This window comes from Copadichromis virginalis, linkage group LG7 (assembly GCF_057382275.1).
Source record: "Copadichromis virginalis isolate Kocher_CV1m ecotype Utaka linkage group LG7, C_Virginalis_male_GT1.1, whole genome shotgun sequence".
Classification (NCBI taxonomy): Eukaryota; Metazoa; Chordata; class Actinopteri; order Cichliformes; family Cichlidae; genus Copadichromis; species Copadichromis virginalis.
In genome coordinates this window covers 46,927,486-46,946,425 of record NC_140624.1, presented here as the reverse complement: position 1 = coordinate 46,946,425, position 18,940 = coordinate 46,927,486, and the positions used below count along the sequence as shown (strand labels likewise).

At 41.7% G+C, this 18,940-nt stretch overlaps 1 protein-coding gene across 3 annotated transcripts in view; it reads left to right on the top strand.

Moving 5' to 3' along the window:
- The first annotated feature begins 10,385 nt into the window (after positions 1-10,385).
- LOC146705896 (mediator of RNA polymerase II transcription subunit 13-like) overlaps positions 10,386-18,940 on the top strand; it is a 91,491-nt gene continuing 82,936 nt past the window's right edge. For 2 of the 3 annotated variants that reach the window (XM_085463772.1, XM_085463770.1), the window contains exon 1: positions 10,386-10,958. In XM_085463772.1, the coding sequence (XP_085319898.1) occupies positions 10,887-10,958 (72 nt within the window). In that variant the 5' untranslated portion in view covers positions 10,386-10,886. The remainder of the gene's footprint in view (positions 10,959-18,940) is intronic. The other variant, XM_085463771.1, reaches the window with a different exon arrangement.

The following is an 18,940-nucleotide window of genomic DNA, read 5'->3' as shown; positions in this document are numbered from 1 at the left end:
CCGTCACGTCTATTTTATTTATAGCTTATGACACATTTAAAAGAACAGAAGTTCATCCAAAGTGCTTTAGAAACAGACGCGTTACATTCCAGGTCTCTAACAAACCCAGTTTCAAAACACATGAAAAGCTAAAAGGTGTTTTGTCGACTTATTATTGTGGAAAGTAAAACTCACAGTTATTTAGTCATCATTGAAAGCTGTTCAGAATTTGCAAGTTGATGATACGATTCATCTCATAAGTCATGACACACTCCTTGCCCCCACGTTAGCCTCCTTTATAGGTTAAGAATATTGGTTTTGGTATCAGTGATACTGGTCCTGTATGTACTTGGTGTCAGTGTTGCCAAGCACTACCGTGTGATACAGTCTGTGTGCTCTGTATGCTGGCAGAACTCTCTCTCGTTCTCTCTTTGTGAAATGAATTAGGAGAACATGAAAACTGAGCAGACCTTCAGCAATACATTATGTATGAGAGCGCTTGAAGGCTCCTGCTGAATTCTGTTCAGGTGGCATCAGAGGGTGCAGCCAAGTGGAAATGTTGCCGTGGTCACATCAAATCCACTATCTGTGGTAATCTTTCTACATGAAAAAGCCACACATGACTCCAGCCATACTCTTCCACAACGAAACCACGTTTCTATAGTGGCCGCTGAGGATTAAAGGCCTCGCTCTAACCTCCGGGCTATCTTCTACCCTGCATAACTTTGCAGCTGCTATTTGCAATGTAAATTAAAATCTATATTTTGTTTACCGTCTCGCACTTGTGTGTGCTAATCAGCTTCTCTGCATCGTTAGAGGCTCGCTGCGTACACCCTGTGCAGCGGTGAGTGTGACAGCTCGACGTAATTCTAAAAATCAGATAACCTACCATATGATTCCTCATCTTCTGTTGTTGCGCGATAACATCTAATTTCCCCATCTCTTGAGTCATCTTACAAAGACATCATCTGCTCATCGTGAAATCAATATGCTGCGGAAACACCATTACAACAGTCTTCACAGCGTGCTTGAGTGAATCACTCGAGAGCTGAGATGAAAAACGCACACACGCAGGTACACAAATACACCGTCTCCTGTGTCCTTGCATATAATAAGAATAATTCGACTTTCGGTGTGTAATTTAAGTTTGTCTCATTGCACATTCAGAAAAAAAGGTAATCAGGAGATCGGCACCGGTATCAGGATGAATTATGGTGGGTTCATAGGGGACAGAGAGATGTTGTTGGTGAAAGGCACAGTGCTGCCTTTAGTAGTAGCAAAAAAATCAAAATATTAAAACATGCAGGCAGTGCTGTCCCCTCACTGCAAAAAAGTGGGTTTAAGAGACAAGCAGGTCAGGTAGGGCCGCTCTGTTTCCTCACATGTAGATGCTTCCACAGTCCAAAGTCCCGCACTTGAGGACAAATTAAAGGAAAAACAGGAATAAACTGCATGGGTAAGATGATGAGTCCCAGAGTACTTTAATGGGGTTTGGCTCTGATTCCAAAGTTCCTGGAAGTCTAGCGGAGGGAGAACGAGGATCACTCTCATGAAAGACATTCCCTCATTTGGTGCTTTGATGGATGGTGGTAGACAGCGCTGTCTGACGCATCAGGCTAAAATCTCCCATGGACATTCAGCTGGGTTGCATAAGATCCACATCATATTAATGCTCATCAAACCATTCGGTGACTCCTCGTGCAATATTGATGGGGCCATTGTCATCCTGGAAGAGACCACTTCCTACAGGGTAGGGATGTTTCATAATGGGATGAAAGTAATCAATCAGGGCAATTTACTTAATTTTTTAATTTTATTTTATTTTTTACAATAACCCTTCATTTTAAGGAGACTATCTGACCCAAACCATGCAAACAAAATTCCCAGATCCTCCAGTTTCCCACACAGATGGAGCAGAGGATCCTGTTTTTCCCTTTCATTATTCACCTTTCTATATGCAATGACTAACTGGTGATTTTAAAGTAGCTCTAGGTGCAAATGAATGACCATGAATTGTTGTCTCTCTCTGTCAACCCTGTAATGGACTGGTGACCTGTTTGTACTGTACTGCCACCTTTTCCCAAAAGTCGGCCGTCAGCTTTGCAACCCTTTAAAAGATTAGTCAGTGGCAGTTACTGAAATTATTTGCTTTACTACTGACAACAGAAGAGTCAACCACCATGCTGGCGTCTCTGTGAGACTTTGAGCTAAATGCTAACACAAGCTAGCTCATAATAATAACGGTAACACTCTGATGCTGAGCAGGAACAGCACAATGTTTAACATGCTAATGTCTGCAAATTGGCACTAGACAGAAAGCAAAGCATTGAACCAAAGCATCAGAGAAAATAAAATATGGATGATGGTGGTTCTACACGATGGAGTGGGGCTCAGAATCACAACTGAGAAGTGAAATAAACAAAAATAAACAAAAAATCTGCATCCCTTGATATGATAAAATAAAATAATCTGCCTCCATCTCAGCCACGTCTCTCTGACTTTGTCTCCAAATTGCCCACCTGCCCTCTGATAGGCTCATTTCCAATCTTCACATCTCTGCCATACATCATACCAGGTCTCTCTATTATCTTGTAAACCTTTCCTTTCAGTCTTTGCTGTTATCGCTCTGTCACAAATCACCCCTGATACTCGTCTTCACCTGCTCCACCCTGCCTGGACTCTCTCCTTTGGGTATCTTGTGCACTGTCTATCGCTTTAGATCGTTGAACCCTGGTATTTAAACTCATTTACCTTCCCTACCTCTTCTCCTTGCACCCTTCCACCTGTCTCCTTTTCACTCACACATATATTCTGTCTTACTTGACTACTGACTTTCATTCCTCTTTTCTCCAGTGCATGCCTCCACCTCTCCAGCATCTCTTCCACCTGCTCACTATTCTCACTACAGTTCACAGTGTTGTCTATAAACAAACATCAGTCCACAGAAACTCCTGCCTGACCTAATCTGTCAGCCTGTCCATTACCAGCAAACAAGAAGGGGCACAGACCAGCTTAAACCCATGTGCCAGTCCTACTGCACTCCACACCGCTGTCTCGCTGCCCCATCCTCACCATCGCCATGCACTTCTGACTTCCTCATGCAGTACCGCAGTTCCTCTCTTGGCACCCTATAATATGCTTTCTCTAGATCCACAAAGACAGTGCAGCTTCCTCTGACCTTCTCTATACTTCTCCATCAAAACTCTCAAAGCAGACATCACATCTGCAGTGCTCTTTCTCAGCCAACTGACTGTCAGCTCTGTTTGTAACCGAGTTTCAACAACTCCTTCCCATAGCTTCACGATATGGCTCCTCAGTTTTATCCCTCTGTAGTTACTACTCTGCACATCAGCCTTGTTTTTAAAAAATCAGTACTGGTACACTGCTTTTCCATTCCTCAGCCCTTTCTTACTCTCCAGGATTGCCCACTGCCCTCTCTCCAAGACATATTCATACCTGCACAGGTAAGTCACTAGACAATTTAATAAAGACAGTAAGATTCATCTTTTTGGAAATATGAATGTATGTATAAAATAACTGAGCCAATTAATAATGTAAATGTTGATCACCTGGCTTTCAATAATCCGATGGTGCACTAATAAAAGGAAAGGTATCCTCTGAGTCATTAGGATTCATCCTCTAAGAGGAAATGTGTATGCAAAATCTGATGGGGATGCTTTTACTGTCTTCTAGATATTTACACCAGTGATGGATCAAGTGACTGACCAACATGCAACGTGCCTATATGCAGACATTTAAAATGGATTGTCTTTAGAATATTTGGCTCTGGGCCTATGATGGCCAAGTTAATATGCAGTAACCTGAAGTGGAGCCCAGCAGCTAGACAGTATCTTCCTAAGAATCAAAGCAAAATCAGATTGAGCAGTTAAAAACAATAACAACAACGAGCCGATGACAGCCTAGGAGAAGTCAGACCTGTAGACATCCCCTCTTTTAAAGTCCCTCTCTCTCCTTCTCTCTCTGGCACTGCTATAATTTTCCCGGGTGAAATGATGGATGAGGCGGTGTCAGCCCATGTTCATTATAATGCACACTATCTATTCTTCTCAGCCAGACTCTCCGCGCTCCAGGAAATGCCAGAGTGGTATTGGACCCACGAAGAGAGGCGAGAATCCCATCTGATTTTACCGAGAGGATTTGCTGCTAGGTGCATGTTAACTCAGCACACGGTAATTCATCAATCGCTAATGAAGATACTGCGAGGCGACTGCTCATTCTCAAAAGAAACACATTCCTCTCTGGCTGTGAATGATGAACTCCCTTTGATGCCCATAATCCCCTGCAATATGCTCGTCTTGAATTAATAATAATGTGGATGGCGGCCTTTGTGTGAAACATTTGGAAAACACAGCAGTGTTTGTCCCTGAAAACTGATTTTCACAATCACATTCAAAGTAACGTCTTCATGAAGTGTAAATCCATGGCTAGGAATGTCTCTAGTTCTGCCTTATCAAAAGCAATCAACTACATGTGCAAGCTGTATCACAACCTTAAAATACATTTCCTGTGGGTGAAACATGGCACGGTGGTGCAGTGATTAGCACTGTCACCTCACAGCAAGAAGGTTGTGGGTTTTAATATACTGGCTGGCTGACTGGGAAATTTGTGTGGAGAAAGCATGGATTGCTCTATTAGCCCTGCGACAGACTGCTGTCCTGCCCAGGGTGTACCGTGCCTCTCGCCCTGTGACAGCTGGGGTGTCCACCACCACTATAACCTTAAATTGGATGAGCAGAAGAAAATAGTTTTATGGAGGTGGCTTAACAAGATGACAATTATTGGTGTTTTTCTATTATTCACACCCTTATGTGACCATTTTTTGGCCCTCATATTAAATAAATAGCCTAATTAAAGTATATATTTTACAATCACGCTTGTTAACATGTCAAATTTGTAATTAACCGTGTGCTACTCTTGATTATAAACGTGACTAAAATAACGCAGTGGATGTGGATGTTATTTTTTGACATGTACCTAACCCACCCTGGCAAAGGCAGCGCCTTCCCCAAGTGTCAGCTACCTCGGCAGCAGAGGAGGGTGACCCAGCGCGCCGTATAAACACTGCTCAGTACTGCCTCCAGGAACACCGCAAAAAGCACAAAGTACTGATTTGGACTCCAAAGATCCCGATCAGATCAAGTGACCGTGAGATTTGCCAGAACAAATGGGATGCACAGATATCTCACCACCCCATGAATCCAAAGGCTCTGCTGCCCACATTCCCATGGGAGGTCCTGTGTCTGTGCCCACATGAGTCAGAGCTGTTTTGGTATCACAGGGGACAGGGCTGATTTCTGTGAACAACTTTTATTTGCTCCACAGCAGTTTCACAGTTATAGGAAATGTCTTTGTTTGTCATTGTTCATGTGGTGCAAACCTTTTCAAGCGTATTAGCAACAGAAAAAAAAATCTTACTGATAAGGATGTTTTCCAACTTAAACTTTGGCTGTTATATCTCATCATGAATATTTAATATCACTAATAAATATTTAAGAACCGCAAACACATTTTTTAGGAGCATTAATAAAACTTGATGTCCTGACTGATATAAAGCGTCCTTTTACATGTCAGGAGACACACTTCCTGAATAAAGCGCACACGGATGCACGGCACATCTAAACAGATTGTCCGGACAAACATATTATCTTTAATCACAGCAGTAATGCTTCCTTTCTCCTCGGTCAGCAGGGGCCTGACAAAGGGGAAATGTGTGGCATATTGAAATAGATTTATTCAAACTGATAGCATCTCATCCTATCAGCTTCACACCAAGTGGGCCAAACAGTCTTCAAAGCCTTTAAGGGTGTATTGAACAAAAGAGGGGGGAAAAGTGTCCAAATGAGTTCTGGATCATTCCAGGAGCAAAGGGATCGATAACCACCAGGCTAAGCTCCTCTCGCTCATCCATCTGATTCATATCTTGCCCTCTCTCTGCTTTTTTTTTTTTTTTTTTTTTGTGCAGATATGAGAGGAATCACCAGACTAAAGGCTTCTGGTCTGTGGCAATATGTACCAGCTTCTGGCTGTTTTCTCAAATACATAAAGCTGTATGTAGTGATTAATGTGAGAACTGAACCAGTGTCAGGATGGACTAGATAAGTCAGCATATTGGGATCTTCACTGGAAACATAAGGCAACAAAGGGAATATACAGACATCCGTAAATAGCTCTGTTAGATCTGGAATTAGAGGTAACGTCTCTTGTGTGGAAAGGATCTTCTGATTAGCCTGGAAGTGCCACTGAGCAACTGTTTATACACTTCAAATAAGGTTCAGATGGCTGCAAATTTCGTGAAAAGTTTGCATCATGTGTCCACCTGACAGTCATGACTCACATGATTAAATTAATCAAAACACTACATCAGTCAGTTATTGTTAGTATTATTACAAATACTGTTTTATATTACTAATTTCTTTTTATATATATTATTCATGTATGTCACTTTTATAATGCGTATAACGAGTCATACAAAGGCTGTGAGACACTGGTGGCCCTTCTCAGCTGCTTTTTCTTTAAAGATAACATCTCAGTTCAACAGAGGGAAAATAATACACGGGCAGGTGGTTTTGTAGTGTGTAAGCACTTAAAAATCATTATATGACTCCAAATGAAAAAGTCAGATCAGGTCAGTGTTCAATGACATATTTCATTTTTCTGAGGGCGGAGAGATGAAAAGCTTTTGGGCTAAATAAAGTAACTATTGAATCTTAAGGCCTCTAGGGGGATCCACATGCAAAGGTCTGCATATTCTTCTGTTTTGAGCAAGAGCAGCCCAGTTACTTCAGTGTAGTCAGAAAAGACTCTTTTCAGAAAAAAAAAGAGCATCAGGTTAGCATAACTAAGTAACTGCTGAGCAAGATTAAAGACCGAATCCAGTTAACTTTGATATCCAACCATAAAGAAAACCCAAGCAAATATAATGCATGTACAGCATGTGAGTCACTAACAGTAACACAAATATTTTATGTGCTGACTTCTGAATGGCCTCTGCAGTACAAGGAAAGAGTGTCTGCATAATAATGCTTTGTTCTTAAGCCTCAAAGGAGACTGCTTGACACAGGACCTGAACCGCATGTTTATGGATGGAGTTTACAAAATCTCTAACAGCACACTTGTAATATAAATATAACTTGTGTACACTGCATTGACAGAATAATAATCAGTACATATTATTATAATGCACTTCCACTGGATAGATTAAATCAAGCAAAAATTGGAATATTTCCAGGCAATTTCATGTCTTTGGTATTCTGCCTGGAAACCCGAGTAAGTATCAAATCAAATCAAATCACTTTTATTGTCACATCACATGTGCAGGTACACTGGTACAGTACATGTGAGTGAAATTCTTGTGTGCGAGCTTCACAAGCAACAGAGTTGTGCAACAATACAATAACGTAAAACAAGCAAAATATAAGAATGGCTAAATCTGAGACTAATAAATATATGTACAATATATAATAGTATATGCATTACTGGATGTGTATACTAAATATGTTTTTCTACGTGTGTGTGTGTGTGTGTGTGTGTGTGTGTGTGTGTGTGTGTGTGTGTGTGTGTGTGTATACATATTTTACAAATTAAATAGAGTAAACAATAAAATAAAATATATAAAAATATACAGAGTTGGTTGAGACATGTGCAAAACAGAGGCATTTATATACAGTGTGGAGTGCATAATGTTGAAGTAGTGGAGGTGAGGTGTCTATGATGTGTTCAGCAGTCTGATGGCCTGATGGAAAAAGCTGTCTCTCAGTCTGCTGGTTCGGGACCGGATGCTGCAGAACCTCCTTCCTGATGGAAGTAGTCTGAACAGTTTATGGCTGGGGCGACTGGAGTCCTTGATGATCCTCCCCGCTTTCCTCAGGCAGCGCTTCCTGTAGATGTCTTGGAGGGAGGGAAGCTCACCTCCAATTATCCATTCAGAGCGAAGTATTTGTGATGGGTTGAGTTTGTTGGCTTACTTAAATTTGAAATTAAAATTTAACAATAGCATGAGATTCTTTTCAAATTATTTATTTGATCTATTTTCATGCTAAAACAATAACTACACATATTACAAAGAAAAAAGCATCAATGACAGAATTTGCTAAGTGTGTACACAATTGTTGATCTTGAGAGGAAACCAACAAATCTCTATTCAAACCAGCATTTATCAAATGTGTGGCCTTAATGTCTTGGAATATGTAAAGCTGTAAGAAAATTACAGAGGTGCTTTCACTTTTAATGCTGTTTTAATGTATAGTAAAAGCTTTAGCAAACTATTGCCCAGTTGCGAAAGCCTGAATGGGGCCGTATCAGCAGGCTACTATTATCTCCCAATATTAGCTATTTGTTGATCTATCATTAATAACACCCGATAGATAAAAATGTAAAAAGCAAAGAGACGAAAGAAACACCCTTCAGCATAGTTTGTTCACCACCAGGCGAATAACTTAATAACTAACAGGAATTCGGTATCTTAATTTTTTTTAAAAAACTGCTTGACTGTTTTCTTTTTTTGTAAAACTGTACATTCGAAAATTCATTGATGACAGCAACAATTATATTTTAGCATTAAAAATATATTCAAAATGCATTTTAGCATTTTTAAATGTTTTTAAAAATAAATATTTAACTTTTTTGACACCATACACTAAAACAATAGTTGAAATATAGTAGTAAGTAGATATACAGTTAAACAGCCAACTCAACATGACCTTGGTTCTGGCGTCTTAGGCCTTGGGGCTAGGGTGGGGTTCATGGTGGACTTGACTCGTGATAACCTGTGTGTCTTTCAAATCTTGGCTGCGGCCCTGAATACAACCACTCTAAATAACTCCCAATCTTTGGTTTGACTCCTATTGAGTATTTTCATTTTTTCGCGTGAGACAAGCCTCAGAAATGTTTTCAGATTATATGTGATGCACATGCTGAGTGTAAGACTAACCTACATAGATATCTCTTATGAAACACTGTGTGCTCAGTAAGTCATTCTGACCTCTATTCTGTCACATCCTCTGTTGTGAGAGCACAGATACATTATGTAACCAATGCATCACAGAATGACACCGTGCAGTGATAAAAAAAATAATATATATATATTTAATAAATAAAATAATAACCCTTCACGGCGCGTTTCAGGCAGAACAAAAGATCACAGAAACAAAGCGCACTGTCGCGTCCGCCTCTAATATTAAATACACTCAACTACTGTAATCCTGGACTTTGATCACGTGAGTACAAACTTGGCCAAATGGAAAAGGCGAGTCTCGGGTAGTACGCTTCCGACCGCCATTACATTACAATGCGCGGTGGGCTGGACGATCGTGCGCGAAGAAACGCCACAGCGCTCGGCGTAAAACAAACAGACACGGAGGGTGAGAGTGACACATTCGGGCTGCGCGCACGCATACACTTCCATAGCTGCATAATAACGCCGTCTGAGAGATAAACAATGAGGAAGGAGTCGCCGCCGAGGAAACCAAACACGCCTTTGAGGATTTAATTCAATAGCGAAAGAGAAACAGGAGGATGCGCTTTTAAATGCCGAGGTGGTGCTTTATGAGACATTTCAAATATCTTTATATCTGCAGCATGCAACATATTCTTTATGTCAGCAACGGGCGCCAGACAAGGACGGACACTTCTGCTTGAACTGTGCGTTTTTAAAGAAATCCTACCTGATATATGTATTTTTTTTCTGGTGTGCAAGACTGAGGCTGTTGTGGTCGCGAGAGGACGTTTCGTAATGATACAAAGCTGAAAGGAAGGAAGGATTTTTTCAAACCTCCGTCTGCACAGACGCCTGTTTGTCGTTTTCCTGCTGGTGGAGTGAACCCTGCAAGAAGAGTTTTTTTCTTGTCTCAACGCTTTGACTCATGATTCAGGCTAACTGAGGAGCCCGCTCGACTTTGTCCGTCCTGCCGCGGAGGAGCACTTGGTTGGTTGGTTGGTGTGTGTTTGTGTGTGTGTGGAGGGGGAAGCTTTTTTTAGAGACCTCTCCGTCTGCGCTCCCGTTTAATTCAAGAGCAACAGAGGGATTAAACATTCCTGCCCGCACCACCCGTTTGTGTGTGTGTGTGTGTGTGTGTGTGTGTGTGTGTGTGTGTGTGCGTGTGTTTTCACGCACACTGGGGTTACATTATTGTGAGAGGAACGGTTGTGACAAGAAAGACGGCTATAAATAGCACACGCGATTCTCGAAAACTATCACAAGTGGTGCATCAGCTTGTGGAAACGGAATCAGATATCCTGCGTGCTCCTCAACTTGATTGTTTCGCAGTGCAGCGATTATATTTCAAGAAGTTTTGACTCTTTAATTTTTTTGTTTGTTTTAGGAGGAGGAGAGGAGGTAGGCTGTTCCCAGAGCGAGGAAGAAAAGGGAGTCGTCGTCGTCCCCCCCCCCCCCCCCCCCCCCCTTACAAATGGATTACGGTCATTTAATGATGAAACTATCCGCGGAGAGACTGATTTGGAAACAGGCGAATCTTCCTCGGGATTGAAATGGATACATTTGTGCGCTCTCCGGCTGTTGACAGTGATCAGATTTGGAATCGCCCGACCTGGATTGTAACAATGTTGTGATCCCCCGCACACGCTTGGATATATCAACACTACAACACAGGCTTTTTTTGTTTTTATTTTTTTAATGCATTTTGCACTTCTTTTTGAAAACGCCCATCCGACCACTCCGAGCCTATTATCCGGACCTCTTGTGAGGTTATAAACCTGCTTGTTTTTTTAAATTTCATTTTTTATATATAAATTGTTATTTTTAATTTTTTTTTTATATTTTTGGGGGGCAGATTCGTGAGGGAACCGATTTGTCAGCCCCTGCTCGGTGTTTGATAACCGATGTAGGATTTCGACATGCCCTGCGCTGACGACCCCAAAGGCGGACCATTATGACTACATCGGCGAATTGGGTGGCTAACGGGGCAAGCCTTGAGGACTGCCACTCCAACATCTTCTCTCTGGTACGGTATTAATAAATCATGTTCGTCACAGACACGCGAGGCGGCTGTGATGGACAAGTCATAAGACAGTGGGGAGGCACGCTTTAATGTGTGTCTGCTGTACGAAGGTGAACCAATCGCTGATGTTGTTATTAGGCAATCATTAACACGGGTTAGTGATTCGGAATAAACAGCATATTTCACCACTGTATGCCTGATATCATAAAAGGAGGGTTTAACGAGGATAATTCAACTTTGCTATCACATTTTCAAACCAAAACAAATCTCGTGGCGCTTTAAAACGCAGGGTTCAAATGCTACTACAACTGACTGGTCAATTATTTGTGTATTTGCATGTATCTGGCAAGTAAACAATAGATAAACAGTCATTTATTTTCTCCCTATGAAGAGCACAGTGGCCATTATCCTCCACCCCCTTTAAATAATCATTTCACTGGAAATCTTGCAGGAACTCTGACGCATTGCCAAGCAACTAACTTGGAAAGGAGCCCTGCTGCTGCCGCTGTCAGATATCTCTACAGCCAGAGAATAAAGCAAAAAAAAAAAAGCCCAAAAAAAACAAAACCCAAAGAACCCCCCCCCCCCCCCAAAAAAAACAAACAAAACAAAAACAACAAAAAAAACAAAAAAACCTCCGATTTTCAGAAAATAATAGTTTTATGCATGGCGCTGCTAGAAAAAAAAATGCTACCTATCTCATAAATTGGAAAAAGAAGAAGATCTGAGAATGAGAATTAGTGGAATAATTGTCTCACAAGAGAATTTTTTTTCAAAGCAAGAGAGATCTTGACAGGCAGCATCATGTATTAGGCACACAACGGAAGCAGCACTTTCACACTGAAAACAAGGTGTTTTTGACTCTCCAGGCAGCAGCATTTTTGCAGAGGGTGGAAGAGAACCGAGCGGCGGTGCTTTCACAGTTTTTCATCCTGCAATCAGCGAGTTAACTGTCTTACTACAACAGGCAGCCAAGTGGAAAGGCATGCGGTAGACTGAGCTCAGGCGCAGGCTGCCGCTGAGAACCACAACAACATATGGGTCCTGGGGGCTTTTCTTTAGGTGATCATGCAGGTTGTCGAACTGCAACAGCAGTTGGGACCCTGTTACACTACATACTGAAGTCATAGGGGCACATGTCACATGATTTAAAAAGCACGACACAAAACAGGAGATAGGGAAAGAATAGACTTTGTAGTTAGCACAGAAAGTCAAAATGAATCATCACTTCTTCTTTCTTGTGTACTTGAGTAATATTGGTGTCTGTAACTGGAACAAAGGGGGGGATTTCGAGCTATTTGAGACGCTTGTTTGGATTGCAGTTGCACAGAAACACTGGCATTACGCTAGAAGTCAGCCTGTCAGAAAAGAAAACATCGATTGCCTCTCTGTCACCGTGTCATTCGCGGATATTCCCTTGTGTGTGCGTGGGTGTGTGTCGGGGGAGAGAGCTTGCATTCACTCGCTGTGGCATTATTGGCCATCGTGAACATCCCTTTCAAACGCAGGGAGAAAGACACCATCCATCAGCTGACTTGTTTAGAATATTTATGACTGGCTGGTGCCTAAGTGGTTGCTCACTGGCAGGACTCATGCAGTTCCAAGACGGGACAAAACACTAATGAGACACCGAGTATCCTGATTATAGGGGATGATGGAGACAAAGAGACAGCAATGAAGAGTTGCATTTTGATGCTCATGTGACAAAATGCGGCAGAGGTGGAGGTTGAGGTGCTGTTAATATCACCCGAAGGGAATGAAATGAATCAGCAAGCAAAATCTTCAGCATATTCGCGCTTATTGTTTCCTGCAGGCGTCGCTTTAATGCAGAAACGGTTATTGATTAGTGGATGGAATATTGATCAACAAGGAGAGTAATTATTACCTTTATTTAACCAGGAAGTCCCAATGAGCTCAGATCTGTTTTACAAGGGAGGCTTGGCCAAGGTAATCAATCACAATATAATAAATATAATATGTTAAAAAAAAGAAAGCTACAAATACAACTTAAAATACAAGATCTACAGCATAATGTAGAATATATAAATACTCATAGCATTTAACATGCACAGGTCTCCTGCAGTGCATTCATTCCTTATGATGCTTTTAAACTCACCACTAGATGCAGGCATGATGGAGATGAGGTCTTTCTGTCTGAACTATAAGCACATCAGGAAACAACCATTTAGAGGAAAGTAGCTGGTAACTGTTACAAAGCTACAAAGGTAGAGTGGAAGCTTAGTTACTATTGCTTTGTAGATTAGATGAACCAGCTACTCCTATTCTTCTGATTTTATGAATCAGTCGAAGGCAGCATCAGGTTTTTTTTTCTTTTTCATGACAATAAAACTGGCTCTGAGGTGGGATGTTTGTGTTTTTTATCTTTCCCTCTAGGTTGTGTTCTAGTGGCTAATCACTGAGCGCTCCTGCTCTGACAGCCTGTTAAACAGCATTCTAGCATGCATTAACCTTGTCGCTCACACCGACTTGCTTACTGTTATTGCAACCCGCACCAGTAAAAAAACAAGGGTACCTTAGGAAGCATAAGCTCCCATAATGTGGGAACTTCATGGGGGCACGGGAGGATTACTGTCATGAGCTCCGTGTGGCCCGTGTCAGATTCTTGAGATTGCTGCAATCACACAACCCACAAAACAACTGTCTTGTGTGCTGGAGATCATCCATCTGTGACAGAAAGCAAACAAGAACCTTTTAGGTGGGAGGCAAAAAAAAAAAAAAAAAGAAAGAAAGGAAAAAGAGGTGACACGGTGAGCTAAGTCGAAGTGGCACTGAAACAGGGAAGGGTGGAGGAAAGGGAGAAGAGGAGAAACAGGAATGTTTTGGGCTAAAGGAGCGAGCAGAGAGAGAGGGAGAGGCTGATGGACTGAAGCAGAATCTGTTTTCATTTTAGGAAAGTATTATGACTGATGTGCATTTCCTGACTGCTAGCCTCAGCCTATTTGAGCGAGAAACTGAGAGTGAAAGAGTGAGACAGAGCACGAGAGAAAATTAAAGAGGGAGAATGTAATGGGAAAGAGAGTGAGAGAGAGAGAGAGAGAGAGAGAGAGAGAGAGAGAGGGAACAGTCATCTTTCTGTGGACTGGGCAGGTTCTTGTAAGACTGAGTCCCAGCCTGAATATGAAACGCAAGGAGGAGACAGTTAAGAGCCTCACAACACAGGAAGCCTGTGTGTGTGTGTGTGTGTGTTTGCACTGGGCACACTGTAAACCATGCAGACTCTGGAGGAAAACTTCAAACACCCGTCATATTATACACACAGGCAGACAAACACACCCGGAGATGCTTTCACAAACACAAGCAGCAACACAAAAAGAGAGGTGGTGGTTAAGAAAAATAAACACCCACATTCCCACACTCAAACATATGTATCGCAAAAGTGCACGGGCACACTAAAGTCCTCCCACTCTTGCGTGCGCGTACACACCATGCACCTCGTCGCCTTCATCCGGGGTGTGAATGTATCCTACATCCCGGGCTTGTGCAAACATATGTGGAATGGAGAGACCTTAATTAAAGGACTTCTCCTGTCCCCCTCGACAGAGGCACGTGGAGTGTAACACTGGTAATTAAGTGTCCTCAAGTAGAGGTCTAATGTGATCAACTAAAAGGTGCTCATTAGCCAAACTATTCCAATAGAGATCTTGCTTGTATAATGATGATGCTACTGTCTGGCGTGGACATAAAAATGCTAAGAGATGAGGCTGAGGGAATAGCATTAACAGCGGCGTCTTGATTTATGCCAGGTGAGCGGCCATGGCTTGTAAGAAGAAGCAGGTAATCAGGAGCAGTGCCTTTTTAATTTAAGCTGTTTGCGTCTGCTTGTTATTAATGGTAGAGAATATTGCAAGGTTGCTTAGGGATGAAAAAGAGCTGGTGGTTGGATAGTGTGCATGTCGTGGTCTGCTGAGCCAAGAAATTGTTAAACTGGGCATCATTTGAATTGTGTGTTGGAACTATACAGCAAGACTACTGTTTTTGGTATTTGGTACACTCAGAGAATGAAAAATGTATAGCTGTTTAATATATATATATAGGTTGTTTGTTTGTTTCTACCATAATGACCTCTAAAAATAAATAATTATTAGCAAATAATGTCACGTATATTACTAGTAGTAGATTGTCGGTCCTCTCAATACGATAGATATTTTTAACATTTTGAGATATTCAGAGATTTATCATTTTTTATTTAAACTGCTAATTATGATCACCTTACAAAAGCACCCAGGACCCATATGTTGTTGTGGTTCTCAGCGGCAGCCTCCGGCTGAGCTCAGTCTACCGCATGCCTTTCCACTTGGCTGCCTGTTGTAGTAAGACAGTTAACTCGCTGATTGCAGGATGAAAAACTGTGAGTTAAACTTTGTCAGTATTTGTTTTACCAAAAAGATAGTTATGTCACTTCAGTTTTTCTCTTGCTGCAAAATGAGATTAGATTGTCAAGCATCAGGGCGATCGTGGCTCAAGAGTTGCGAGTAATCGGAAGGTTGCCAGTTCGAGCCCCGCCTTGGACAGTCTCGATCATTGTGTCCTTGGGCGAGACACTTCACCCGTTGCCTACTGGTGGTGGTCAGAGGGCCCGGTGGCGCCAGTGTCCAGCAGCCTCGCCTCTGTCAGTGCGCCCCAGGGTGGCTGTGGCTACAATGTAGCTTGTTATCACCAGTGTGTGAATGTGTGTGTGAATGAGTGGATGACTGGACGTGTAAAGCGCTTTGGGGTCCTTAGGGACTAGTAAAGCACTATATAAATACCGGCCATTTACCATTTACCATACCAACGCTGTCACTGGAACCTGCTATAAATGAATAAAAAATTCAGACTAAACAATAAGTTGGCAGTTACATTCAATCTGATGATAGAGCAATTAACTGTGATAACTTTAATTGTGATGTCAAAAATCACATGTCCGTTGCTGTCTGTGTAGAAATTCACTATTAACGATTACAATTGCACTGAGCAATATTCCTGTTCTATAGTAACATAACCAGAATACAACCAGCTGGCAGCCAATTGAGTCGAGTCCCCTTGAATTCTGCTCATTGACAAAGATTCATTCAGACTGAGGGCAACATGCCTGCAGTCTGTATTTATAAACTACTTGCAACTATTTGCAAACCTTCGACAATCTCGCTGAGAGCAGTTGCAGTCAGTCCAAGTCAGACTGCAACTGTTTGCAGAAAGGTTGCCTCCTACCAGGTGACATGTACCAATCGCCTTATGATCAAAAGTGTGAGTGATTGTGCTGGTGTTGGATGTTTTTTCGGTTTCCTTGGCTAACATTATCTCAGGATTGTGGTACATGAGGTTATCCCGCTTATTCATCGAATTCCCAGAGTATTTTAGGATTGTCTGTCCTGTATCGATACGCTATCACTACGTGAAACTATGCTGCATCAGGTTCCCCCTACATCTAATAAGTAGCAAAACATACAAAAGTAGCAGGAGTATGTGAGTAATAGCTTAGATGTAGTGTCACCATGATGCTGTTTATTCTTCTGCTGTAAATGGCCTGCTCAGTGCACGTCTCAGTCACAGTTATTTACCCGCCAAAATCATGGGAGTCCAGCCATAAACCAGTCTTTAGTAACAATTTTTCAAACTGTAGCTAAAGACATGCAGTGATAGCACGCAGAATGACTTGTTTCCTTGTGTAAACACAAGCATTTTTTTAAGAATAAATTAGCCAATAAGCAAGAAAAGGTAAAGGAAAATTTTTTAAGAAGCATTAGCTACAACATATGTAGTGTTAAACTTGGTTAAGACTACATTAAGCTGTTGAATCGTGTGTTTTTAATGGAAGACACCCCACGCTGTCCTTGGTGAACATTATAAAAGCGGAGGAAGAAACTGCTCACTGGTGTGTTTTGTTATAGAATATGCAAGTGTATAGCACAAGGGATTAAGTCATTCCAGGCTTGTCTACACATACAGTTGTCAGTATAAATTTAGCATCTTTCAAATCTATGTGTATATAAATAAGAAAAAGATGATTACAAAATCAGGATCTGTCAGATGAAATGATGAGTAAACAAACCTTAATCTAGGCATTCGATATCAGATGCCGGCATTGTTTAAATAAATGCGCTGCGGCTTTTTTATACAAAGATTTTTAAGGGCGACACTGAAGCCAGGACAGCATTAAGGAGTGATCATTCCAGGCTGCTCGCTTGTAGTTCACACAGGTAGCGCTGGCTTCACCTAGCCTCTGTGCGACACCTCCCACTAATCTGCCATCGCCGCCGCAGAGGGAATCCTTTGTCATGGCAATAGGTCTTGTTCAAGCAGTGGCCCACCTGTCTGCCTGGACAGGGCATGCTCTGTGTCAGAAACACATGCTGCACTCAAATAAGTTGTGAATGACCAGTGTAGTAGTTACAGAAATAGGATAGAGTACGAGTCGAAAACAGGAAGACGGGAATCGCCTCGCTCGTACTTCTGTTTTCACTACACATCCCTTTTCTCGTAAATACTCTCGAGCGTAGTCATGGATCTTATCTGAGCAGAGGGCTTGTCAGGGACCTGCCGCAGAGGTGAAGAACGGTTCAAAGGCAGAGTGGGCGGGAAGGGAGGGAAGGAAGCGCCGCCGGTCCCAGAGCTGGATATGGGACAGGATGGTGCAGGAGTATTTTGGAGCACGGTGGCTTGAGTGTGAAATATGTAAACCCAGCAGTGCCAGCTGTGTTCTATTCTTAGCGCCCGCTGGTGCTCCTGCATGTGTGTAGGGCGACAGAAGTCTGAGAGGGGAAGGAGGATTGGCAGGAATGGGCAGTAGCTGGTGCCATCAGCTGCCCGTGACAGCTGGAAAGTTTGGTAGGTGGTTGGCGAATAGGCTGATAGACTTTTAGAGAAATGTGTATTGAAAACATCATTGTTTAGTGTTGCTTTTGCCATTTTCTTGTCATACTGGGATAAAAAGTACAACATTTTCTTAGCTTTGCACAAGAAAACATTTTATTCACAGAAGAAAAATACATATATATATATATATATATATGTATACAATTTAGACTAAATGGATACTGTGTATTACACAGTAGGTTATATTATTTGTATGATAATGACATTAAAAATAATCCAAAAGGTACAAAAGAGCACAAAGACAGCTGTGAGCTGTAGTTCAGACTTATTCTACCTGCCACTCAGAGTGGTCCCACCTCTAGTAATGCATATATTTCAGCCGTAATGAAATTTAAATGGGCCAGTTATAAATAAAAATCAGTTTCATGCAGCTGTTATGAAGGGGAAAGTAGCTATAAAAACCAAAGCTGTATTTTACCATGCTATAAAGACGTTTAACTCTATTGTAAGGTTGGACATTTTAACATGAGGGTCTGTGGGGACTGACTTGCTTTTAGAGCCAACCACAAATGGACATTGGAGGCACTGCAGTTTTTGGCACTTCAGCGTTGGCTTCATTTTTCAGCCCTGGAGGCTGTAACTTGGATGATGCAAAACAGCTCTTGATATACATTAAAGCCATGATTTAAATGTTTTATGAAAATATTTAGAAAATAAGGAGCCATGCATACTTTCCTAAAACAAGTTGACGTTGTAGTTAATTATAGATCCTAAGTAAATGCAGTTTCCATCAATTCAGTTGTTATTTGTTATCTAAAAAAAATAAAGATATCCCCAGCAGAGTCACATTTCCACCTACTTCTGCTGTTTTCCGCTACACATGAATTTCACTTTGCTCCTCCACATCTGGATTCAACACAAATTCCAAAGGATGGTACCTAATTGTTAGACATATTCCAGAAACCAGTCAAACTTTTGTTTTATGATGCCGCAGGTCTCATGTAGCATCACACAGGCGTGCTGGGCTTTCCTCGGGGAGATCTGTTTGCTGTCTCTCCACCTGACTGCAGGCCAATTGACAAAGAGAATTTCTTTTAAGGGAGATATTGCCCTGCTTGTAACTGGGCAAATATTTTCTGCAAGCCAGACAGCTTTGCCAATATCATGGC